The sequence below is a fragment of the Bombus fervidus genome, chromosome 16, assembly GCF_041682495.2.
Source record: "Bombus fervidus isolate BK054 chromosome 16, iyBomFerv1, whole genome shotgun sequence".
Lineage (NCBI taxonomy): Eukaryota > Metazoa > Arthropoda > Insecta > Hymenoptera > Apidae > Bombus > Bombus fervidus.
In genome coordinates this window covers 9438628-9464826 of record NC_091532.1, presented here as the reverse complement: position 1 = coordinate 9464826, position 26199 = coordinate 9438628, and the positions used below count along the sequence as shown (strand labels likewise).

Sequence of the window (26199 nt, the reverse complement as noted above, 5' to 3'; positions counted from 1 at the left end):
CGACAACAGCGAACGATACTTAGGTAGCACATGGTAGCGCGTAAGAGCATGGAATACGCCGCCTGACTTCCTTGGAACTCGAATACTTGCACAAAGGAACGCGGTAAAGCGGTGCCGATAATGCAAGAACCATACTTGCGTAAAGATAAAGCCGCTGAGATACGTTGCTCTCCTCGATTTAAACGTATACTAGCGCGATGCACAACCAAACGTTAACGCCACATCCAATTTGCATTATCATTCGCTTCCGCTAACGACACGAGATACAACCGCGTGGCACAGCAGTTCTATTTATTTGCAACGGTGTACGTGTGTCCATTCCAGCTATGGGCATCGGACGTTCTCTCGATCAGCGATATAATCGACGCATGTCGCTGATGCGTCCGATTCGAGTTTCATTAGCATTCGAAATAAATCGTTCTGTAATTAATCGGTACGATTAGAACAGGTCTCGGTCGTTGTACGTAACAACTTGGTTTGAAAAGGACGAAGGAGTACGTAAAAGTTGAGGGTAATCGTGGTTAGAAGCTTGAGAAAGTACTTACCAAGGCAAGTTATCGCGTGATCGGCCGGCGGTCGTAGGACATTCCGAGCCCAGGCTGCCCTCAAGACCTCGAGGGCACAGGGTGGTCCACCGACCATCAGCACCCCAGGTGACACGTGACCCTTGTACCTGAGTTGTCGGGTTGCGTCCACCAAGGCTGCGTTCCACCAGCATTTGGAGTTCGCCTCCAAAAAGCTCTGAAACAATTTGAATCACAGTTACATATGTATTTCATTTTTTTAGCGGTGTTCACAAAAATAATTCTAATATAAAAATAATAATATAAAAATAAATCTACACAGATATCGGCAATCTGATAATCATAATTCTCTTTGACGTTGCGTAACAGATGGTCCGCAAATGTAAATTTCGCCAAATTGTCGACTACAGTGCAATAAAGGTGAATCCTCCATTACCGAGATGGCGGTCGTACGAAAGATAGAATCTTAGGATTCATCCTGTAAAATACGGTCGGGCAGTTAAGTGTTTAGTGCCACGGGTCTGGCTGGCGTTCACCCTTCTCACAGACTCCGAAACTGTGCCACCCTCGTAGTTTTCCTCGGTTCCCCATGTAGTTATGGTCCGTATATATAGGCGTAAGCCATGATGGGGGTCGAATAAGCCAGGCAGTACGTACTCATAAACGAATGGCCCCGCAGGATTTTCACCGACGATTGCCCTTTTCCTTCCTTTTCTTCTCTGTCTCGCTACGTGATCAATGAACTTTGTCCTCCCTCTGTGCTTCACGATAAACCATGAAATTAGAGAGAAGTGTACGAATCGATTGGTCGATTCACGGGCTACTATGATTCATTGCGGCCTTTGTGCGGATGGAATACAACGCATTATGTTTTTGTCCATTTCATGATGTTCGTCTCTCTATTCGAGATGGAAGGAGGAGTCACACGTGACCCGTAAATCATGCAGCTTTCATGTTGCTCTCGTCGTCAAGATATTCCAAAGGATAATAGATATTTGGAACGAAAGTTTTTCTCGCTACGACTTTTCTTAAATAATGGTAATAGATAGTAATAGTAAGAGCAAGTAAATAAATGATAAATCGATAATTAGTCACGTTGAATGAGCATAATGTTGCACGCGTTTATGTTTATATAATGAGTTAGAAAGTTAAGTCTTTTCTTATGCAATGTATTATGCCGAGATTAGAAAGACTCGTTTAGAGGTAAGAGAGGATCGCTGTTAAAAGATTCGTTTCTTTCTTCAGAAAGGTTGAGATAAGGAAACATAGCTGTTTTCGTTTCGTGACCACGGTTATTGCTCTGTTCACGACTTAATATATCGCAAGAATACGTTTCTCGTGGTTATCGCAAATTGCGATATTTTTCTCGTCTCTTATCCATTGCTACTTCCTCTCTCTACTTACTTTCTTCGGCATTAATCACGCGCTTCTTTTGATTTTAGTGTACTTTCTCGCGTTGTAACCTTGCTCAAATTCTATTTGCAACTAGTTTAATTGCAGGACTGTCATACCGTGCATGAAGCTATAATTCGAATTTTTAATTTTTATTATGTTTGAGAAATTTATAACTACGGGAAGTCGTAAAAACTAAAGACAACTTGCTCGAGTATGAAATATATTTATTGTGCAAACACATATCCTTGATTAACTTCGCAGTACAATGCACATGCCTTAAAACGGTGTTTGAATATGTCGATAAATTTTCACTTGATTTTCTTGAACACGAGGTTTCAAACGAAAAGACTTTATTGTCAATATTCGATTTATTTTCATTTATAGGATAATTTATAACTAATAACTCCTATCGATCACCAATTCTGTCAAGTCAGAAGCTGGCTGAGTTCTAAGTATAGGCTATAAGTATGTATTTAATATTCGATTTTCTCAAAAAAAAAAAAAAAAAAAAGGAAGGGTTATATGAAAAAGTGTTATCCTATATATTATACTTACATTACGTGATCGTCGATTTAAATCTGCTCTTTTGGTTTCTTGTTCTTTAAAGCCAGTCATTTTTAATAATATTTTTCACTATATCAGATGCCAACGATCTCACTACCAATTTAGTGCCGTGCACTGGTAAAACGTTTTCTCCACAAATTTTTTTGTATTCCCGTTTTCCTTTTGCGCATCCAACGCAACTCCTATGTTGGAGGACCTTCGATAGGGTCTGACTCGCTGCACCTGACAGGACATTTTTCACTTGGAGCCCCGATTGAAAGCGTTCAACGAGCTCCTCCCCGAAACGTCGCGAATAATCCGACCGTGTATCGACCGTAATGGCACTTGTGCTCTCGGAGCGTGACTTTTCGCTAACGATATCCAATTCGGGCTAAAAACCATTCTCCGTGCGTCGAAAATAAGATATTTCTGAATGAAATGACTGATACTTTAAAAAATTAAATTATCGTAGAATTCCAATAATCCAGTGTGCTCGATACTTTGGCAATGTTGAGTTAGAAAATTGGCTAAATTATTGAACTATATCTGCGATATCGTAAAGACGTTTAATAATCTAATTATATTATTAGATTAAACTATATCGTGTATTATATATTATATATTGTAGTATCGTGGACGAAAGGCCTAAGAGATATCAGACAAATTATAAACAAGTGGTTGCAGAACATGGGGCTAAGACAAAAGATATGAGGCTAAGACAAGAGACAAGGGGTCGCTAATAAAGTCAAATTAACAGTCAGTGTTAGTTGAGAAGCCAGAGAGTGTGAATCAAGAAGTCAGGGAGATAATGTTGTTAGCGTTGTCGAGACAGTGTAGTCCGCGTGAGAGAGAGAGAGAGAGAGAGCGTTTGATCCGTGGTGACGAGAGTTGCAAATTAACTATCTAGTTGTTTTAATTATAATACGTTATTGTGATTAATTCACGTTAAACAACCATCGTTTCCTGTTTAACCAACATCTGTTTAATTCATTTATTGTAAATAAACTAATTGTAGTAAAGATCCTACAATATTATATATTATATATTATATTATTGGATTATCAAATATAAAACATATAAATACGTATTTTAACTTTTTCAATTTATGTCCATTGTTTGAATATTATCAACGATAGATGACGGTATACGATTATGGTCGTTACTATCGAAATTCTAGCGTATAACGAAGACATTTTGAACAATTAATTTCTTTAATTTTCATTAGAATTTCAAACAGAAGAAATCCATCTTGTATGAAGACTTAATTAATTAAAAACTTCCTCTGCATTTGCATTATTAAAATTGAAATTGGAATAAATAATTCGGTGGATGTCAAGCTCTAGAAACTTTCAGCTTGGCAAGATATCGGTGCTCGAATCGCGGAAACGAAAGATATTCTTCCGAACGGGTCTCAAAACGCAACGAGAATACTTTTCAAGTATACACACGTAAACAGGAAAGTAGTTATCCTTTATAACATCCCTTAAAGCATACTCGACTTCCTTAGTATTCTGATCGTCCCAACTCGAAATGCGCAGTACGATCCATACGATCCCAGCGATGGGAATTTCGCGTTGCTCGACTGCACAGCCACAAAACGAGAGAGTTTCGTGCTGTTCTCGATTCGATTTACTACATATAATTCGTCGCAGCAGGAAGGTTCCATCGTTCGGAAGTAAAGATTGGCCAATAACAGCTTTGTTCGATTTCCAATCGGTGAAAATAGTTACGCATTATCTGTGAATTCTTTTGGATGATTTTTCGCTAGTATAAGACGAGATAATGGTCCATTTAAAGAATAATTGTAATAATATCAAATTATGAGGTGATATGTTTAGTGCAAGTCATTGTTTACAAGTTTAAATCGTTAAAGTTACGATTGATTAAAGAAATAATCATTTGGATATTAATTATTTAACAGTAAGATTACCAACGACCAAAGTATAAAAATTGTCGTAAAAAGAATTAAATTGAAAGGTATATGGACATAATCGCAATACAAGCTGCGTGAGAGAATCGTAGGTAGTAACATTTCAGCTTTTATTGAGACGTTACTTAACGCGGTGATTTAACAGATTTATTCGTGTCAAGGCGCCCTCAAGGATGACGACGGATCTCGCAATTCTTCGATGCAGTTTTGACCAATCTCGGGGAATTGCTATTGCTTTTGTGTTTCGGCAGGTGAAACTCCCTCGATTACGTTAAACTTTCTTTTGTCGATGGTCGTTGATTCGTATCTCACGCGGACGCATAACGTCGACCACATCAATTTCACGAGATCGTTTCTTTTACGAACTCTTTTTCTCGAAACGAGACCTCTTCCTATGGCTTGCAACCTCAGTCTTCTTGGTCCATTGCGTACAAGAAAGAAAGCGGTTTCTCAGTTTTAAGTTTGTTATTTCCATTCTTCAGTATTCCAACAGATACTAACATACGCGAATTTCATTATCACCATCATTGAGAATGTTTCGCATTAATTTGGGTGCTACAAAATTCGTTACAAAATTCTCTAATATCACGGGAATAGCCAAATTCTTTCCAATAAAAATTTAAATAAAAGATATTACCATAAAATAAGTACCAAACCACTTTGAAATCACTTTTACTAATTAGTTCGTTCAATATAATTACAAGATTCTTCCGACAAATCGTTCCATGCGCACAGAATGCGGAAAGGAATTTTCAAGGGCAGTATTTGCGTCGCATAAATTCACCGCGATGGAAAAACGTGCGTCTGGGAACGATGCATGAAGAAAGCGGTCGAAGACCGTGTAAACAGTACATAAACTTGATCGTTGTTCTTCTTGAGCGACCATTACTTACGATAACACCAGGAAGAATGAAAAGAACTATGAGAGGGAGCCGCGGTATGCTTGAAAATACTGCTAATCATTGTATAATGTGATATCTATACCAAGAAAGAAAGATCAACGGAATACATTGTTGAGAAAGTTAAAGATACGAAAATGTAGAGACTGTTGATATGTAATATGCAAAAATATGTAAAATATTCAAAATAGACTTGCTATAATATTTCGTACATAAAACAAATTTCTGCTTAGATACCAGTTCTTTCATAATGTTTACAAAAATATGAATCTAACTACATAAATACCCGTAGACTAGTAATCACGATTACAGGTGATTTTTTATGTGTATTTTTTAATTTTAATAACTTTAATAATTTTGATTTTACATGAAGTTTTCTGTATGTAATATGAGTTTGACGGAATGTGATTTTTCTAACGTGACATTTTTTTGGACACTGACTGACACGTTATACGTGAGTTACCTGTGCACAGGGCATAGAGAAAGAGAGAGAGAGAGAGAGAGAGAGAGAGAGAGAGAGAGAGAGTAATAAATGGATAAGCGGGAGAGAGGAGGAAAATGAGAGAACTCTTGTAATAGCGTTGCTAATCGGCTCGCTGTTCCTGGTGCACGTTACGTTTATATTGCTATTTCTTTGCCGACAATGAACTTGCGGCAATTCACTCTACAGGGTATACGGTCGTTGGCTGCCCACTAATTATTATGCAATATGCTAGCCATGCTCTTGCGAGCATGCTTATCCTTTTAGAGGCTCGGCTACGCGAGGCCGAATAAGAACTCGCGACGAGTCGAAGAAACAAATGTTTTGAGGAAGTCGACCTCGGATTAGACGATCGAAACTACCGAAACCTACAACCAAATAGATTGTTAGTAGAATGATGGAGAGCTCCAGAGAAGATAGATGATAGAAGGTCAAAAGGATGAATAGGAGAAAATGGAAGATTAACAACGATTCGTGTGATTTCGGTAATCGAGGGTAATGGTGATGGACGGCAGAGCTGGAAGAAAGTAGGTTTATCCCTGTTACGATCATCGAATTTTATGGTCGAGTTTGTGTTCCACTTTTACCCTTTTTCAGTGGTGTAACACAAACTTCAGAATGAAACTAGAATGTACTCAAAGTTACATCGAAACTTACCAAGTCTTTTACGATTGAATTGAAAAATAAGCGAAATCAAGAACATACAGAGTTTTAAACAGATCTAACTGTGTAAGAAAAGTAAATATGTACACTTCATTCATGGTACGTATGAAATTATGCAAAGTCATTGGAAACCGAGATTTACATCTAAATATCGAAGAAAAATCAATTTACATAAAATTTCATAAAGTTAGTGTGTTGGAAACATTTTTTTCCTGTTTGATTCGATCAAGGAGAGCCTGTCTTTCCATTGAAATATGGAAAGTCGATATCGACGGAAGATCGAAGCATTTTGTCGGCTCGCAATCGCTTGATAGGCCTTCAGATCTGGTTGCCGTCGAATTTTAATCAGTAGCCCCACAGTGCCTGTGTGGGCACGCGAACATAAATCACGATAACATAATTTATATGCTAATACCGCGAGTACAGCGTGCGCGTTTGCGCGGACGCAACGCAGAGCGAAGGGTTTAACTGGGTATAACTACGTATCCGGCTACTACATAGGCGTCGACTTTCGTCGACTGTGTTGTCCTGTTATCGACAAACTCTGACAAACGATTAACTTAATTCTTCACATCTACTATTTCTATCGTTTAATCATATTTAATCATTACCTTTCCATAAATCGATATTAATCACTCTAAACCTATATTAAATTCTCCATCTGTAAATAATAGATGTCCGAGGTGTATTTTTTTTTAATTGAATAAGTCTATTCGTGTTCATTTATTTCGCAGATATTTAAGATTGACCCAAATTAACTTTAAAACGTCACATATACAGAGCCGTTTATAACTTTTCGAATATTTTATACTTCACTTGGCTTGTACTATGAGAATCAAGTAAGAATTCCTTGCTGTTTTTAACACATACGTTTAGAGCAAGGAACACTATTTTGCTTATATCATCGGTTAGAAATTGTACACGGTTTAATCTCAACTTATTGAAGAAGTATCAGGTAAAAATATTAATACGATGTTGGTAGCGAGTATGTTAATTTCTCATATGGATTTACGATATAATAGCGCATCATCGGGAAATATTTCTCGATGGACGCCAATGGCGAGCCAGGGTTGCCGGCAATGTCGTCGTTCTATGTCATCGTAAACTTGAAACTGGGGCTGGGGGGCCAGATGCCAGGGAACGGGAAGGGAGCACGCCGCGAGGCGGACGAAGGGAAAACAGGGGATAGGTCTTGTTCATTTTTTTGCAATTAAATTGGCAAACAAATAAAGGAAGACGCGCCTGCGAGGTGAATGGGCATCCTGCGGATAAACGAGTTCTCGCGCTGCGGATAAAAGTCTCCGCGTCTGTTCACGGTGCACGGCTGCACGACATGCTGATTTACGAAGTCAACGACATAGGCGACGATCGAGACGACGAAGTAAGCCAAGGATCGTTTTGATATCATATTTGGAAAAACATCCAGTCGTATCCTTGTATTATCGAAATAAACAACTTCGTAGAATCTTTTTCTGTATGACTGTTATGGAATAGTCATGTTTCAACTTTTGAATAAATCGTCCGATGGAGTGATGCATTACGCCGGCACGGGCGTGTAATCTTAATCATCGAGAGAACCTAGACGTATCATAGTCAGTGTGGTACTTGAACGTTGTTCAAGGGTGTATCGAGAATGGTTCTTTTTTCTTAATTAATATCTTTGAGGCAATCGTAGCTGCATAAGCACCTTCGCTCCCATCTATCATTTCTTCATTTTCGTTTCTTGCCCTTGGTTCTGTTGATCGTTTATCGTTGCACGTGTAACGGTCGGATTAGACCAAGTGGATGTACGTGTGACTCGTTGAGCGTACTCGATCGGAAGCCAGAAGCCTGAACGGCATACTAAGAAGCGCGTTGCAGTCGCGCGATTTGATTAATGCACTTGGAAATTGTATGTTTGATGAAGAAATTTGCTGGCAATTACCCGCTACTTTTTAATCCTGCGGCTGTGTTCCATCGACGATAGAAGGAGACAGACGCGCGTTACCGGCCGAGGGAACGTTTGAAAGTTCTCTTAAACGGTCCCGTCTGTTTACCCGGTTTATTTTGCTTTCTTGTGCCGAGTTAAAAACGCCGGTCTTCGCGGTTAATCGAGAGTACTCAAACAAAAAAAAAAAAAAAAAAAAAAGAAAGAAAAAAAGGCAAAGAAAAAAACTGGCGCGAAGTGAAATGCAATAAAACGGAACGATTTTCCGGGCGATATAGCTCCCTCCTCGATTATTTTTCACTGCAGCTGCTCTCGTAGAGAAGTCAAAGATCATTCTATCGATTTAAAAATCTCACAGTCAGAAATATTGAAAACACGTGTACCGCGATCCAAATATTTTGACGATCATTTTAGTCGACAGAAAATGTTTGTAATCAAATATCAAAGTCTCGGCTGTTGATTGTAAAAAGGTGAATATAACAAACCGGTATCCTTGGTTACACTGCGGTTATGGGCGGAGAAGGCCGGCACAAAGCACGGTGTTTTTGCGGCAGTGCTCGTGGCAGAAATCGCCATGCGGATGGAAAGTGTCCGCTCGATTGCTGCATCGACCATCCTCAAGGTAACGTGATCAATGTATCGTAATAACGGTCATTTAAGGACAGATCGCTGCTATTCGTACAGCCTCGTAGCGAAACTCAACTCGGATCTACGGAGGCAATAGAGGCAAGGTAAATATCGCCCACCATATATTTTTTGCCAACAAGGATGTACCGGATCTAGGAAGGAAATAAAATCCTAATTACAAACTACGCATCGTCGCGTAAACAGAACTGCCACTTAAATATACTTGGTTCGAAAATGTCCTTTTTATGGTCCATGCACATTGTTGCTCGGTGTTTATGCAAATCAGTTCGTTCAAACGTGGGCCGGTCTCGTTCTACGCGGCCTCCGGAACCAAAATCCTCGTGGATGTACCCGTATGCTCGACGTCTACGCCGACTGGTTGCGTTAGTGCTGGTCTCTCAAGCAATACGTACATACCAGACGTAATAACGGTAATTCGGAAGGAACACAGCTATTTGCATTTCTTTGAAATCCGTTACGAGGTTTAGAAAACGTACGTGTTCGTTATTTTCGACTGTCTGACACATTTCTCTTACAATATTCGCGCTATACTTTTTCGAAACGAATTAAATAGGCGATCTGAGCACATCGAGATCTATGGAACCATCGTGTTCCTTCTTCTTCTCCGTTTGGTTCTTCTGGCACAGCTTGCGCAAAGCTCGCTCAAATATATGCAGCCCATTGTATTGTTCGCCAGCGGAGAGAGGCATTATTGCTCAAACTGACACTAGGACGGAAGAGAGGGTACGGGATTCACGACGTATCAGTATGAACGGATCCTAAATCGCCGTAGGGCTGCGAGCTGGCCCCAGCTCAGCGGTAATGCAGCGTAAGCGACCAAAGGAGATCCTACGGCTTGAAGAGGGCGTCGCTTATCTTTATGCATATTTCACGGCGTTTTGCGTCGGGCGAATGCTCGCGCGGAAACGAGGAACTCGGCCGCCTGTGTATTGCATCTTTACGACTTACCCGCCATAGAAACCCTTTCCGGCGAGATGCAACGTGCACGTGCGCGTGCGCCCATGCTCAAGCTCCAACATGGCTAGTCATACACGCGTTTCAACCGGCGATACTTGCTCTACCAGTTACCAAGAATACTATTTCCAAGATTGAGCAGGAACTGTTGGCGGTCTAACGAGGTCTGTTCCTGGGCAAATTATCATCTTATCGTTTTACTCGCGATCAGGTGGATCGTACAGTTTCAATGATTTTAGCGGTTGTGATGCATTCGGGTTTTTGTTCTTGTATCACGGAAGAGTAGTATGTCGGTGATTATTATTCGTAACCGATGTATGGGTTCTATAATGTTATTGTAATTCTAATCTTTGGTTTTAACAGCCATCATTTAAATAGGGGAAATTTCACTTTTCAGTTTCTTTCCTCTGAATATTTATTTCTATTGGGGAATATCTTTGACTTGACGCACGATTGTATTGTACTGGAAACGCTGATATCTCAAAATTTCTCTAAATTTTTTCTATAGCTAGAATCGTTAAAACTGAGGAATTGAGAATTTCAAATTTCGAATACTCGAATCCGAAATTAAGAATCTAAAAGTCTCGCGTGTTGAAGATTCGGAACGTTCCAAATATAGAAGGATGAACATGCTGACCATCATAGCGCGAGCGTAATTGCGAAAATGCCTTTCATAGGAGTAATTCAACCATCAAGGCCCACCTGTCGCAACACTTCGAAGAATCCAATTTCTTAGTGTACTACCAACTCAGATCGCGAATATATATACCTCCACTCGTACAGAGTGACCAGAATGCCAATTTCGAATTTAAGATTTCCCTATATGGGCTGTTAATGGAATAATTTTCGTGACTGTTTGGATGCTTAGTTTGGAAGTTTCTCTAGAATCGTCTACGTAGCATCCGTTATAGACGGAATTACGTATTTCAGATGCAAGGCACATATGGAATGTGATCTACGCGCGTCTTGCATGTATAATACGGCACGCGGTACTATTGCGCAATCCTTATGATATGTATATTATCTTGTTTCTAGCTGGTATCAGTGATAACACCGAGCATCTATCTTGCGTCAAGATTTCAGCGTTATTCCAATCTAAGATCAGCTTAATTTGACTGAGTTACCGTTAACCGATTACTATGCGAATACATAAACAATATTGGCTTGACGCTGTTTAAATATGCGGGCTTTTATCGCCAAATAACGTTAGCTCGATATTTTCGCGGAGAAAGCGTGTCATTATTAATATAAATTTGCATAAATCGACTACGAATGCCACGTTAATGCCTTTAGCAGAAGATTCATGAATGTATTAAACTACCTGAATTTCTAAATATATTAACCTACATTTTTCTAAATTATCTCAGTTTAATTGATTTCTTGGTGTCAGGTGGACACAATGATATAATGAAAAATAAATTGTTAATTCTTGCAAATTCTTTTATTAGAAATTGCGAAGATAAGATCGCTCATAAATAATGAAACGATGTGCATATTGTGTTTTACTCTTATTGCAACGTAACAAATTGATAAAAGGCACGAGCCTGGAGCGACCTTTTAGCAGAATTATTTTCTATAAAGTGTTGAACGTTATATACATTTTGTATTTCATGCTGTCAATGAATTAACGTTGCTAAAATTTGTTATAAAACGATAAATTATGTTAGTCACACTTTCGATGGGAATCATAAATTTAATCGAAGCTTCTATGTTTATCTAAAGGCCATATCTCATTCGATCATCTAGAGGAAAATTTTTCCAGGATGTATACTTCCTAGATCTTCTACGTCGTGATATTTATATTAATCCGGCGGTTTTACTCCTATTTACAATCCATTTCCGCTTACGGCGGCACCAGGGGTAACACGATTCCTCGGTGCATCCAGCTCGAGATGTATGTTACTGTTGCTGTCGTGTAGTGGTGTCTGCTCTAAGATCGTGTTTCACGTTCAAAAGGAAAATGTATCGCAAATATGTGTGTTCCTGGCATAATATCCGCAATAAAACGAACTATGGTTTCACTCCTTCCTCCGGTGTGTAATCGAGTACATACGTTGTTTATGTATTCGAGATTTAAGTTGTTTACAATCCGCACGACATTGTTTCTAAAAATGTTATTTCTCGTGTGTTTCTAACGTTTCTAATGTGTTACGACAGTATTCTCGTCGCACAAAGAATGATAAAGCGATTTCTTTAATACGAAAGAATTACTGATCTACCTAAATATCGGTTATTTCGTGGAGAACGATGTTTTCCACAGGACAAAATAAAGTTTACCTTGATATCGATCGGCAAAGTTGGCTTGATTACGGCGACCCTAAGTAAACTGCTCACCCCTTGTGTAATCTGTAGATTATAGTCGTGAAACGCTCAAGTATCTGACTTTTCCGTTGCTATACAATATGGTTATTTCGCGATGGATGGAACAGCATCCTAACCTTATAATAACAGATTCGAAACATTTTTCTTTGATACGCGAAAGCTCGTTTATTTACAATATCCGGATACACGGGATCTTCGATCTGAGAACTCAATTTTCTGTATGTCTTCTCGAATAATCATTCTTTTCAAGTAGCTCTCGTTGGACTATAGCAAAATCAACACTGCACCGCGTCAGTTACCGCTAGCGTGTCGCGCTTTCACTCCGCGGGACAGGTTTAATTTTATATCCGATCATTTCACAGATATTACTAATTACAATACGTCTTTGATTTCGAACGGTCTAAACGATTTTAATTTAATGTCTCAATAATAGGCGAATACATTCTAAGTGAAGAGCGACAGCGACCACTCGATCGAACAATTACCTGTTAATTGTCCCAGAGTTTAAGTCCCTGCAATTAAGTGCAATTTACGACCACAAGTACAATGAGATTCGATTGATATTTATCTATACCAGCGTTCATCGAGAATCGTAGCACCGTATAATATTCTAAAGAGAACGTCGAACATAAGACAGACTTAAACGAGATGGAATCTGTAGCAGCAGTACCAACTCGATAGTTCCGTGCAACATCGATAATATCTTTCTTGAAGTCAGTCGCGGCGAACAATAATTAACGGTGGCAATAAATAAGCTGGTCTCCGTATTGTGAAACGACAACGCCGGCTGTAAATGCAGCAGTTTCTGCCGCGGCTCTAATTAGTCTGACAATTATAGTGCGTTGATCCAATTCACCGTAAGATTATGACTCCTTATCAAGCGAACAAAAGATCGTTTCACACCCTTTCTTAACGATCGAACCGATCTACTCAAATCATTTTACGTTTTGTTATTTACCAAGTACAAAATGACCAATAAACCGTTCTGCTAGATAAAAATGACGTAACAAGCTCGTAAATAACTGCGGAGAATGCGACTTGAGACAAATCACAAAACATGTGACTTGAGCAACAATAAAGATAAAAATTATTTAAATTGTTGAAGTAATTATTCGAAGAAAAACTCTACAACTTTTTCTTTTTAATATCCGTGAGCTGGAGACCGCTGCTACGAAGAGAATAGAATTTAGTGAAAAAATTCAAAATAAGGAGAGGTTCATATTATTGTGCCTTTGAATATAAATTTTGTTTTGGATTACAAGGTCTAGAAACAAAAGAGCTATAGGTAGATTTCTATTGCTGTTTCTTGTAGCCTTCAGCTAGAGCTGCACACCAAGGTTAACTTGTTGCTAATGTCCTTTGCTAGAAATATATGAACGTGCTCCCTGTCATAGCTTCTTCTATTGTATTGTAACACTGTAAGAGTGAGGATCTGGGTCAGCATACACTATACCTATACTTATTTCAATATATTTTTCTATTAAAAATTCTTCTACTCGTTCTCTATCAGCCAATCTCAATAAAAATTATAAAGTATAATACAAGTAGTACGTATATGCATACTTATTCGTACGATACTTTCTGGCTCGAATCCTAAAAAAGGTCGTAAGAGCAAGGGAAGTAAGCATTCATGGGATGTGATCGTGTGACGATATGCAAAACAAGAAGACGGTGGCTCGTGCTATTATCGTTTGCCCTTCATCGATCGATTCTTCCCCTACTGCCTTTACTTTCTAAGCGTGACAAAAGCATCTGTCTGGCACCAATTTATCAATTTGACGTTTTTACGTCCTTTCAAAGAAGAAAGACTTTGGAGATTCGTCGTCTTCTTTGATCTTTAATACAGCCTCCAAAGTAGTCAACGACTTTGACTCTGATCTCATAAAAAGGGCATGAAACCTTTTAAAATCTCATAAACTTTTACAAAGTCCCTCCTCCTCCATTCAATACTCAAAACTTTGACTTTCTAATAGAAGTTTCTTGTTTTCCTCGTAGTCTTAAGGTCCTTTGAGATTTCTCTTCACGATTAACACCTTTACGGCATCAAATTTGCGGAGATGGAAAGAATTCATTTGTTGAATTTATAACCTCGCTATATCTGTGTGGCACACACTACACGTCTAAAAAGATGCTTCGCAATCCGACTACTGAATTTATGTGCGAGGACGGGTGTTAAAACAGACCCAGACAGAGATTGTGAAGTCAAGCTTGGGTGCTTGCCTCAAGCCTGCGAGGTGCAGGTATAAAGTTAAAGGAAAAGTCAAAGGTTGCCGAGGATGCTGGCACGAAGGTGGCATTGTCGTAGATCGAACGAATCAGTGAGCCCTGCTAGCTAAACTATTATCATCGTATTTCCTGCGTTGCGAGAAGGAGCAGCCGTGGTTAACGTTCCCCCGGAGAGTGCTCCACCCCCGGCCAGTGTACATTGAAACTGAAGAGGTGCTCTTCCTCGTCGAAAGGCGGATCCCAATTTGATTTCCTTTGCCTGGCAGCGTGAGCTTCGATGAACAACCATTGAACAGATCGTTCTCTCCCGAAGAGAAAAGAAATCTAGGTGTGGTCAATAAACGACCTGTCTTCACGAATAAGCGTAGATTCAGTTAAATTAGCGATCAGCCGTTCTGGAACTTGTTTATGGACAGATAGAGACCCATGGATGGAACACGTTTGCGTGGAATCTAGGTGTTTTTGATGTTTGAGCGGCTTTGTCACGTTCGCTGCGTGTCGCGTAAATTCATAACCGACAGAGAAGAAGAGGCCTCGTGGACAAGGATTACGACAGATATCGAAGAGTCGACAAGACCATAGAACATCCGCCACTTAACTCGTTGCCTCGTCTCATACTCCCCTGCCGTTAAGGTTGCCTCGCAAAATTGCTCGTAATTCATATTGTCTCATTCCGGCGTAACGGTGCATCCAATCAACGCCAATCTTTGCTTCGGAAACGCTGAGTTGTAAAAACGGCTCAGCAGTTCGGAAGAGATACACCGTATCGTTTTATTATACGTACACGTGTATCATATAAGTCGTTAACGTCTAATCTAGCCGTTTCCCAAAAACAATTTCGACCGTCACATCTCACGATGTTCATGTTCGATTCGTATCTCGTGCGAAAGGAACAAAAAGAGGGTTCGTACGAGGATTTATAATAGCGTAACGAAATGTCGCCATCATCGAGCCAGATTATACGGAATAGCTAGTCTCTTCGACGAGGCATAAAGCATGTAACTAGTTGTGTTCGCTTCTGAATAAAAGAAAAGTATGTTGGGTATAATGGACGAACAGTCGGTAGTCACGCGGTACGGTTGTAACAGATCGTTACATGGAAAAATGTTGGGAGGCTAACTCTGCCGAGAGGAATGCGTTCCGCGGGCTATAACACGCATAGAGAAGTATACAGATAATTCAGGATAATGCGGCGTGTACGTCGACTCACCTGAAACAAATTGTAACCTTTATCGTACATCCACATCTCGTCGGCTGGATGCTCCTTGGGACTCTCTCGTGGGCTGGCGTTCAGAACCTGAGGAGGCGGACCCCTAGTCAGCTGAATCGCCAGGGACCTTTGTAAAAGCAAGAGGCATCGGGAGGGTCCCGAGCCTCCAGGGCTCGTCCCGTCTCCCAAGATCGAGCCCATTTTTCGAGGCCCGTTCTTAACGATTCCAAACACTCGGCGGTGGTGGCATCACGGAATCTGAAAAACAGGAAACGAACCCGTTAACGTACTTGTGATGTAGCAATTTCGCGTCGAGAGAAAAAGACGAAAGTTAGAGTTTGAATTAGATCGAAGATCGATTTACTTTTTGCCATTATCTCTCGATCGTAAATCCGCGAACGAAGAAGTTTGATGAACTCGTAAGAGTGTTTTCTTTCTTTCTTAATGGTTTTTATTCGTTTACTTTCAAACGACAGCTAGGCAAGCGTTGAATTCGTTTATGTATACAAGCTTTCCTCTGATAATTCTTATCTACGATTACGTAGAGGAACGATAACACTCGTGGAGTTCGCGGTACCGTTATCCTCGTTTGTGAAACTTTCGCGCAAACTCGAGTGCTGCGCATACTATCAAGCTACACGGGTGGATGGGACGTTGAAGCAGCACCTTGCATTAGTTGCATTATTCCACGAGGCTGCTTCGAGGAATTCTGCAGCTGCGCGTTCACCTCGAATCGACGTTCGGCAATTAGTATCTCTTAAAAGTAATTAAACGCAGCTAGATAATACTTAACGCGCGAATCGATTTGTAAAAGGTTTCAAGCTGCTGCGTTTCTCAATATGTTTAAGGTTTCCTTCCATTAGCACGATCGTAAACTTTTGGAATAATCGTATAGCTGTATATATATATATATGTATGTATTTAATTTCTCTGTAGAAAATCGTTGACACGATGGAAGGATGTTTATTCTTCGAATTTGTACATATGTGCCTCACAAAAGTCAAGTTGATTAACCTTATTTTTTTTATAAATTTCTTAATTTCGTTATGTTAGGCAATATATGCGATGTTCAATTTTCAAGAAACAGATAATTTACTTTTATAATTTCGCTAATTACAAGTAAATGACGCAACTGACAGTAAATTCCTGTTGGAATTTAAAAGAATAATATTTGTTGCATCGTTTATTTGTACTTTCCAATTTACAGAGTTGATCGCTGTGGCGTCCGAACGGTTCGTATTTCTACCACAGTTTTATCTCAACAGGCAAAAAAACTGATACCATTACCAAATTGAAACAAAAATTTAGGCATACATGCCAACAATGATTCTTTCGCATTTTCTTCGAATTTGCAAGATCTTTTAACGATAGGAGAGCTTCAACCAAGGAAACTGGGGAGAATTAAGTATGATGATTAACGAAGAAACTCGATGAAATGTAACAGATGAAACGTTCATTTTCATCTCGACACGTTCGATTCGCCCTTCGCCTCATTTTCTGCCGGCCACAAAGCAACGTCACGTTTCTCTTTATTGTATCAACAACTACCACGCCGGCCTCCTAATTGATTTACGCCCCGTCCCTTTGGTCATCAGCAAGCTGAAGGAATCTCATCCGCAAAAATCTACGTGGCCGCTAGTACTAGAGATTGCAAAAAGGGGTGCTAAAGAGGGAAGAGCCGTTTCGGAGAAGAATTATGTGCGAAGGGGACATGATTGCATCAACGCGAAGGCTTTGACGTGAAACACCGTCGGAAGAAATTATTTTCTCCTGGATGCTTCCTTTTTGGAAACTTCATTATGAGTGAAATGTAGTAGAAGACGAAGAATTCTTTTTCTCGGCACATCTTCGTTTTCTATCGAAAATATTTCATATAAAAATGTGGCGTGATTTTTTCCCGAATCTATCTTAACTCGAAGCACTGGAGAAATATAGGTTTGCACATTTTTATTTCGTAAATTAAATCGAGTTTATCATAATTTTACTCGCCACTTTATGATCTTTTTAAGTTGGTTAGCCATCTGGAGATAAAGTTTACTTTATTATTCTATTCTAAAACTTGTCTCTGCTTTATAGCAGAGTGGAAAAATCCGCTTCGCGATCTAGGTTCGATGATAATGATACAGTGCGAAGAAAAATGGCTTTTGCAGCTATCACTGATAACAGGATGGATGAATATTATATTGCTGTACACCGTGCCAAGATACACGCTCTAAAACGTCTAGATCTTTTTGGTAAAACAGAACGGTCGTAAATTTGGCACGGAAGCCTGGCAATTACGGCCGCATCGAATTGTGGGGCCCGGAAGGAATCAACGAAGTAATCTCGCGCCTTTGGCAACGCTCCAAGGCGCAGCCGATCCAGACAATTCCTCTAATATAGTGTTGCAGTTTGCGCTACCCTGAAGAAATTGCACCGACTATGAAATTCGTCCGCGAATATTTTTCTCTCTTTGGTCCCTTGTCCCCTGGGGTCAGACGAAATTCATTGGTCCTATAAACTTTTTGACGTCCCTGGCTGAAATATGAGAACAATGAGGGAAACGTTGACAGTCTTTGAATACTTTCTTCGCGTTGACAAATAACAACCAAGATATTTGATGTTTTAATATTTGCATATTTTCGTTAGTGGAAATATTTTCTAGCTCGTCATTCCATAGAGAGTAAAGTGAAATTAGACGTAAATTGGATTTTGTTAAATGTTATTATGAATCAGAAAATTAAATATTCTCAGGAGAAGTAATAGTCGTAAAGAGGAAATTGCAGAGATTTTATTGGTCGTTTTGTAAAGAATTACAGCTCCGTGAGACATCTTTTATATCTCATTACATATCAAATGGAGAATTTTCTGTAAAACGTGGAACGAGTCGAGGAACATAGAGAGGATAGATCGGTGTTGTTAATGGAACAATAATGTAACTTTCTCAGTATTCAATTAGCAGACCGTTCATCATATTTTATTATCGTGCCGATCTTGAGAACAGGCGAAACTTCTCCTGTATTGCGGCGATTGAATACTAGAAATGTAGATATAAAATGGCGCATAGACACGCGATCCCTGCCAGGTAAAATTGTTCCGTTAATGCTTTTTGTTCGTATGGTCGCTTAATTTCCTTCGTTTCACCTTGTGCTAGTTTGCCTAGATCGTACTCGACTAAAAATCAAGAAAACGGAAAGGGAGAAAAAAAAAGAGAACTTCCTCTGGCGTGACTCACCGATACATGCACTTTCTTGAATCGCGTAATACGTTCATGCTTTTTATGGATAAGGATAAGACAGGAAATAAAATCAACCATATTTCCAAAGTAACGTTAAACCAGATATGTACGTTCGATAAAATCGATAAAATAAAATGAATTTATATACTAAGTCTGCGAGTGAAGGTCGCAATGACGCGGCAGAGAAAATTAATTTGTCTCGGAGTGATTCATCAATGAATCTTGGGAAGTATGACCGAGTAAATTTGTCTTATGAGACAAATTAACCGCGTCGGCGAAAGTTGATCGTGAACAGTTGTCATTCACAGCTTAAAAGGTGTATAAATTATCATTCGGCTTCGAAAGTCCAACGAATCTCTAAAGACTAGTAAGTTTCTATTTCTGAAACAATCTTCTGAATAGAATATTTTTAGTTTTCGATTGAAGTTCGGTTTTAGTTTTGTTCGAATACTAAGATTCGATAACAAAGATTTCTAAATTTCTCACATTTCGAATATTTGAATATCTTCAAAGCATCTAAAAATATAAAAATTGGAATATTTCAATATTTGAAAATTCGAAAGTTTGGAAGTTTGCACATTTGAATATTTAAATATGTAGAAACCTGAAAATTTGAAACGGTTAAGATTGTTCTGTCACCGGCAGTGTCACTGACTTCGTTTCACCTCGTGCCAATTTAAAGAACGGAAGACATCCGGTCTCGCTTCGCTCGGGGTAGACTTCCTGCAGTATGAGTCATCAGCGTGCCTTTGCATTGTGACGAATCTCATTAAGTCACCGTCAGTCATACCGGCTCTGTTGTTAACTGCACGTCTCCCGAAACTGGCCATCCAGATATGTCGATAGATTGATTCCAAGATCGTTCAATGATCCTTTTCAGCTCGTGCCAATTTCGTTCATTGGCGCGCGTGTCGAGAGAAAGTCATTCGACAGACGCTTTATTTTTCATTCAGATCTGGACCGTTTTATTAACTTGTCCCTGAATTCGATCGAACGCAAACTAGAATGATTTTACAGATTTCTGATTCGTTTTTAATATAAAAAAATACGACTAATATACAATTTTCAAAAATCGAAAAAAATATGTATCGATTGTATCGAAGTTACAAAGAATGAACCATATCCTAAGGGAAGGCAGATTCAACTATGATCGTCCCTTACATCGTCCTTTAACAACTTTATCGACATAATTTTTCATCGATTACCCTCACTTTTCCCAAAGTTAGATAGAACCGGGGATAGAACCGTTCCAGCGGAATCCCATTCCATACGCAGGATTTTGCTCACAATGGAGCCATTTAAATGCATTCCTTGCGTCAGTTGTGTCTTTTCCAAAGGATGTCTCTTATCAAAGAAACTGATTGCTTTATTCTGTGAAATGATTCCAACGGAATTTATCCAATATCTTTGCTTGTCAATATTCACGTTCCTCTTTCTTGTTTATTTCTTTTATTCTTTTCTATTTATATCTTGTTTGTTTTATTTTTTTCTTTGCGAAAAACTAATTTCCAAAAAACCACTTTCTTGTCGTGTTTTCCTCGTTCCACTCGTCCAACGTTCTCCCATCTGAACGAACAGATTCCGCGATTCTTGACCTAAATGACGATCAAGATCTCGCAGGCTCTACATTCGAATATTGTGGGTGGTTTGCTTCTAGTGTTCCATGGTAGAATGAAAAAGTAGGCCGCACGGTTCATTTTCCACAGTGAAGACTATCGTGGCTTGAGAAAGGCGAGGATTGATCGCCGGTCCGATAAGCCCACTGTAATTTCTTTCTTGCCTGTTATACGTTCAAAATTAAACACGATAATTACACCCTTAATTGCCAGCACATCAACGCAATCCTCCGTGTCTTTTTAATACGCACCTGTAACGCCACGACACGAAGCACAGTCACGGTGTTTTAGTAGTAGTTGTTCATAATTGCTGCTCAAGGTCGCGCAGAATATCTTGTACAAGCAAACCAATTCGAAATATTCGAAACGGACTATTGCTGGAAAGTGTTTGTCAGTGATTTCCAAATGGAAAATGTAAAACGTTGGTTGAGAAAGCTTAAAATAACAGTCGAGTTAAGATTGTTTTCCCAGGAGGCGGACAAGAAGGCCGCGAGTTTATCATAGTCTCGTCGTTTCATTTCACAATTAGTCGACGCTAGACGCGGATGAGCATGCCATTGCCCGTAAGAAAATCTGTTTAGCCTTGCACGGACCTGCATATGGACATATCGGTGTACACACGAACGCGTACACACACCGGTGTTTATGAAAGATGAATAATAGCGCGAGCTATAGCAAGACTGAGAAGTTGAATCGTGCCTAGAGAGAATCGTGCTCAACTATAATACTTTTTAACTTGTCGATAAATACGTGGCCGTTCGCGTACATAAATATTTGTCAGGATTTCAGTGTTCCCCCTTCTCTACTCATCGGCGAGAAGGTAGAATCGCCGAGAACGATGGCTACCACGGAATATTTGCACAGGTACCATTTTTACGAGCGAATAAATCACCCAGCGCGCTTTCGATCCGTTGTAACATCAATTTGCCACTCTGTCGTTATTCATCCATCTGTTGGTACGGTGTCGAATCGGGTATATATGTAGAATGCAGACGCGAGGCGAGTAGAAGAGGCTTGCATATATTAACCGTTGCCACGGACCTTTTGATGTAGCACCGGCTCTTCCAGCGAACGGAACGAGCTTCGTCGAGTGTCTAGAAAGCACATCGTCGGACCATTCCTCGTAAACCGTATAACGGGTACGATCGAACGAGCATCGTCTCCCCTAATGATAGGCCAAATAAAGGCAGACGTCCCTAAAGAGAAATTAGGTAATTAAAAGCAAGTTGACGCGCCGCGCCGGCAGATGCAGTGGCGCTGTAATTTTTGCCGAAGGTTACTCCGTACATTCCGCGAACACCATGACCAATCTGATTTACCATCTAACACGATTAAAAGCGAATGTCGATTATCGAAAATATGTATAAGAAAAGAGAAACTACTACTCGAGTGATCGAACGTTGAATATTTTTAACGTTGGTCGATGGGATGGTTGTATCGAATGATCAAGTCGCTGACTTATCCATCATATGTGCCCAAATAAATTACTCATCCTCGTTCTTTGAAATTCAGAATTTAGAGAAAGCGTAATCCTTCAGCTGCAGCAATCCTCTTCCTATTAAATTACCGAGAGTATAGAAAATTCTTAAAAATTACGTACAGGGAGAATCTCGTTGGAGATCCAACTTCTGTCAAAAAACAACGGGCTCTTGGACTTTGAATCGTAATGAATTTTCCATCGCTATCACCGATGCCACTGGTATATCATCGAAAGTACGATCTTATCCCGAAGAACCATAAATATGTCGTTTAATAAACATCATGACGATCTAGAAGCTAAACTTCGTCCTAGCGTTTTACGCTCAGATTCCAACAGTTAGACGATTGTTCATACCTGTTCCGTTTCCCTTTCGATTATCCGCCATATAATTGAGCCTATCCCCCGTTTCTGGCTCCGTTGCTAAACTGAACGAGGCGTGTAATTTTCGAATTTACGATCCTCCAAAGTCATAGGAGGGATGAGTTTTACGAAGAATGTTCCATCCCGAAAGAACGATCCCCGAGGGTTTGCTGCGTATCTGCGTTATTGATGGAACAGATGCGCGTATTAAACGCGGCGCTTTCATGATTTATTAAATCAAGCAGCACGATACAGCAAAGCGACGGTTTATGCTGCATTCAACGATTCAACGTGACTTCATTGTAAGCACCAGCAAGGGCAACAATGAAGTGGAAGTCTTGGTCGTTCTGTCTTTCGACTATAAGCACACACGGCGAACAGAGGATGTATCCACCTACCGCTGAATCACGGAAAAGAGTTGCAGCCTCGATACATGCAGATAACGAGCCGACTGTTGAACGCACGGTTTATATTCGTATCTACCACGGTGTAATTATATAACGATGACCAGTGCGGTGTATAATTATGTTTGAATTCACCCTGCAGCGATACTTGACAAATATACCAGATATACAGCGTCGCGCTTCGGCCCGAAGAAACAGATGACGAACGATCGAAGGAACGCAAGAACAGAGAAACGAACAAAGGAGCAGAGAGAAAGATAAATCAAATCGCGTATAATAAAATATCGATGATATTTGTGAAACCGTGAAAGTAGCGGGATGATTTCTTCATAGAAGCCTACGAGATAGCGTGACTTTTTATTGTTTTAGATGAAATGAATTTTTTTTCTCGAGTCATGGGAAAGATTCCAGATCGGTGCAAAGACCTGCGAATAGAGGGTCATTGTAAGCAAGTTGTTATACTCTTTCTACTTCACTGTGAAGATTTCTTCGCGCTATGCAGGGAAAAAACATATTATTAAATGTACAAAAGTAAACGCTGCTTATCACCCATGTTCTGTAATTGTGCGTAATTCGTGGAGACAAAACTTTATTCAGATCGACGATTTTCCAACAAAGAGGAGAAAATAATATATCGCAAAAGCGTGCAGTACGTGTACTTGCTCTGTCTGTATATACGTACATATGTATAAAATCATAGTAACAGTCATTTTATAAGTTCTCCATAAGGATTAATAACAAGAAATATCCTTAGCACCCATAAAATTAGAAGCTTCGTCATTTCTGCCAAAATCGAGTCAAAACAATTTTGTGACCTATACGGCTAAAGCTAATTTTGACGCATGCGTGTCTTTATATACATGTATATATATATGACATATTTCACTTTCACATATATTACTTTTCAAACTATATTTATGTGTTATTATATAATCATAATAACAATTACATTTTTCGAACAAATTTTACCATCACATATTTAAAATGCTTTTCATTCGGCACTTCGCTTTACCGCTATAAAATAAAAAAAAATACTCAACACAATTCGGAGTCATTTCGTATCGATACGCAAGCGTAAAAGATTCCTCAATAACACAGACGAATAAATTGAGTGAACGTAAATAGACATCTGCAACCGTCTACATTTCCTCTTTCTCACGTATACCCGCGCACTCCACACGTTCGTAATTTATTAAATCGAGGAGAACGCTGGATGGCGTCTATCTGGCATTCATCGATTCCAGCGAGGCAACTGGATCGTGATCGTCGCGTTGTCCCGTCAACGGGGGTCGAAGACACGAAGTACGCGCGCTCCCTTTCGACGGGACGGCTCGCGGGAAAAGTTTTCGCCGCATGCGGTCTCCGTTCGGATGCACAAGCCGCGCGGACACATGCCGCGGCGCGGCTCGCAAACGTATACATAATGAATGGCGCGCGGTATTATTTTCTGCGGAGCGTGGATAAGGTTATGAATACGTAGCGCCGCGAGCACGTATAACTCTCGTGAGTACGTATCTATCCGGGACCACCCAGGTCCGCGCGTTAAATCCTTGCCAGCAGCTGCCCATTCGTCCATTACGCTCGTATACCATAGTCGCGGTCGGTGAGAGAAGGAGAAGAGGAGTCCCGGAGAACACACGCGGTTCAGCCGCCTCGTTCTCCGTTTCCTTATGGACAACCTCCGGTACTTCGATCTCCCAGTCTTCGATTCTACGCTCCGCTTCTCTTTCTTTACTCGCTGACAATGCGACGGGCAGGTGTACGATTCTATGGCAACGTTCCACGGTGGAATCTACGAGGTTGATGTGTTTTCTGTTAAAGAGGTTTTATTTTGTTTTAATGGATATAGCGAAAGTTCAGAGCTTTATCTTGATGTTTTAGCATTTTTGATTTGCGTGATTCGGTTGTCTAGTAGTTTGATCAGGATCTTTAGATCAGGATTGGTTCGTAGTTATAGAGTTTACGATTGTTTGAAGTTTCCTACTTTTTATCAATTTTAAAGGTGGAAAACGATAGACAAATTTTCTGACGAAGTTCTTCCTTTCTTACGTGAATACTATGTTTCTTTTGAGATACGATAGGTATTTTATCTTTGATACAAAGGATGTGATAAATGCATCGTAGGAAGCGAATGGAAAAAATATTTCATAATTGCAAATGATATGATTTTCCGTTAGTATAAGATTAATAAACGTCTAATTGCGTGTATTCGCAGAAGTGGTAATTAATTCGTATTAACTTCTAGATCCTCCTATTTTATTTCTTAACGGGCATTTGATGTATATGAGATATCCGGATGGAATAAACCAAACAACAAACTACGTGTTTCGCACTCGCGTATGAAAATAATTTTGCACCTATCGGCGTCGTTTAGCATCGCCGCGAGAGAATGTGTAGGAGTTCCTATTTATTACGCGCCTGCTCACGGACTAATTTGCACCTGTCTGCGCTATCGGTGCGGTGCTCACAGGAACTTTTCAATTAAATGCAGGTCTAAATTCTATTTCGATATCAACCTATTATAACAAAGCTACATGATACGATGAAAATGTTTTGTATAATCTTTTATATAATACACATTATACACGCGAAAAATGCCTATCGTTAGCGTTTTTGCATCACTTTTGTACTTTAGGTACCTTCCTCGGTTCATTTTACTTGCCTCGGCGAACTTTTGAATCGTTAGGTTGTATTTGCAGCGGAACACGTAGATACTAAAATTGCCGGTATCAAGTATGTTTCCCGCGGACGTTGTAAATGTCCAGCATAATTTCGTTCTTGCGAAATTGCTTCTGATTGTCTGTTAAAATGATCGTCCTCGTACGTGAAATAGAGCACGGAGTTATCGTTACTCTTACTACATGCATTATGCATTTACTTTCATTTCATTTGTTGTTTTATTTATCCTTAACGCTTTTGCGCGCAACAGTGCCACCGCTGTTGGGTCCTTGTTAACGATATAGTATATCCACATGGGAAAGCTGACCAGCATCCTATTAAAGCTCGCGAAGTCAATAATTATAAAACTCGAGTATTCCTGCCGGGATAAATTATCATTTAAATCGTCTATCGATTCCGCGGATACTTGTTTTCCGCTTTTAACCGTATTTCAGTAGACGGCCAACGAGCGTCTCGTATCAAGATTTATGTACACATAGCCACGATATGCTAACGGAAAGCCTCAAATTGTCCGTAATTTGCACGGTCTCGCCAACGATTAGCGCAAATCATTTGTTCGAACGTGTTTGCACTGCTTCGCTAATGAGTTGAGTTAATTTCGCGATTTTTACGCAAAGATCATGCAATGCTTTTTGGAAAACGGTGGAACAATTAAGATTAATGGACGTTATTTTCTTTCGAACGAATTTTTTATTTTTTGACCCTTTTGCGAATCCTTGTA

The 26199-nt window shown here is 39.8% G+C and overlaps 1 protein-coding gene and 1 long non-coding RNA gene across 3 annotated transcripts in view; one reads left to right on the top strand and one right to left on the bottom strand.

Annotated features, from left to right (window-relative positions):
- LOC139995843 (uncharacterized) overlaps positions 1-26199 on the top strand; it is a 192492-nt gene that overhangs the window by 41474 nt on the left and 124819 nt on the right. The window lies entirely within an intron of this gene.
- Knockout (Stork-head domain-containing protein knockout) overlaps positions 1-26199 on the bottom strand; it is a 110323-nt gene that overhangs the window by 38240 nt on the left and 45884 nt on the right. For both annotated transcript variants that reach the window (XM_072019703.1, XM_072019704.1), the window contains exons 2-3: positions 15723-15980; positions 546-741 (exon numbers count right to left, since the gene is read on the bottom strand). In XM_072019703.1, coding sequence (XP_071875804.1) covers positions 546-741; positions 15723-15923 — 397 coding nt within the window. In that variant the 5' untranslated portion in view covers positions 15924-15980. The remainder of the gene's footprint in view (positions 1-545; positions 742-15722; positions 15981-26199) is intronic.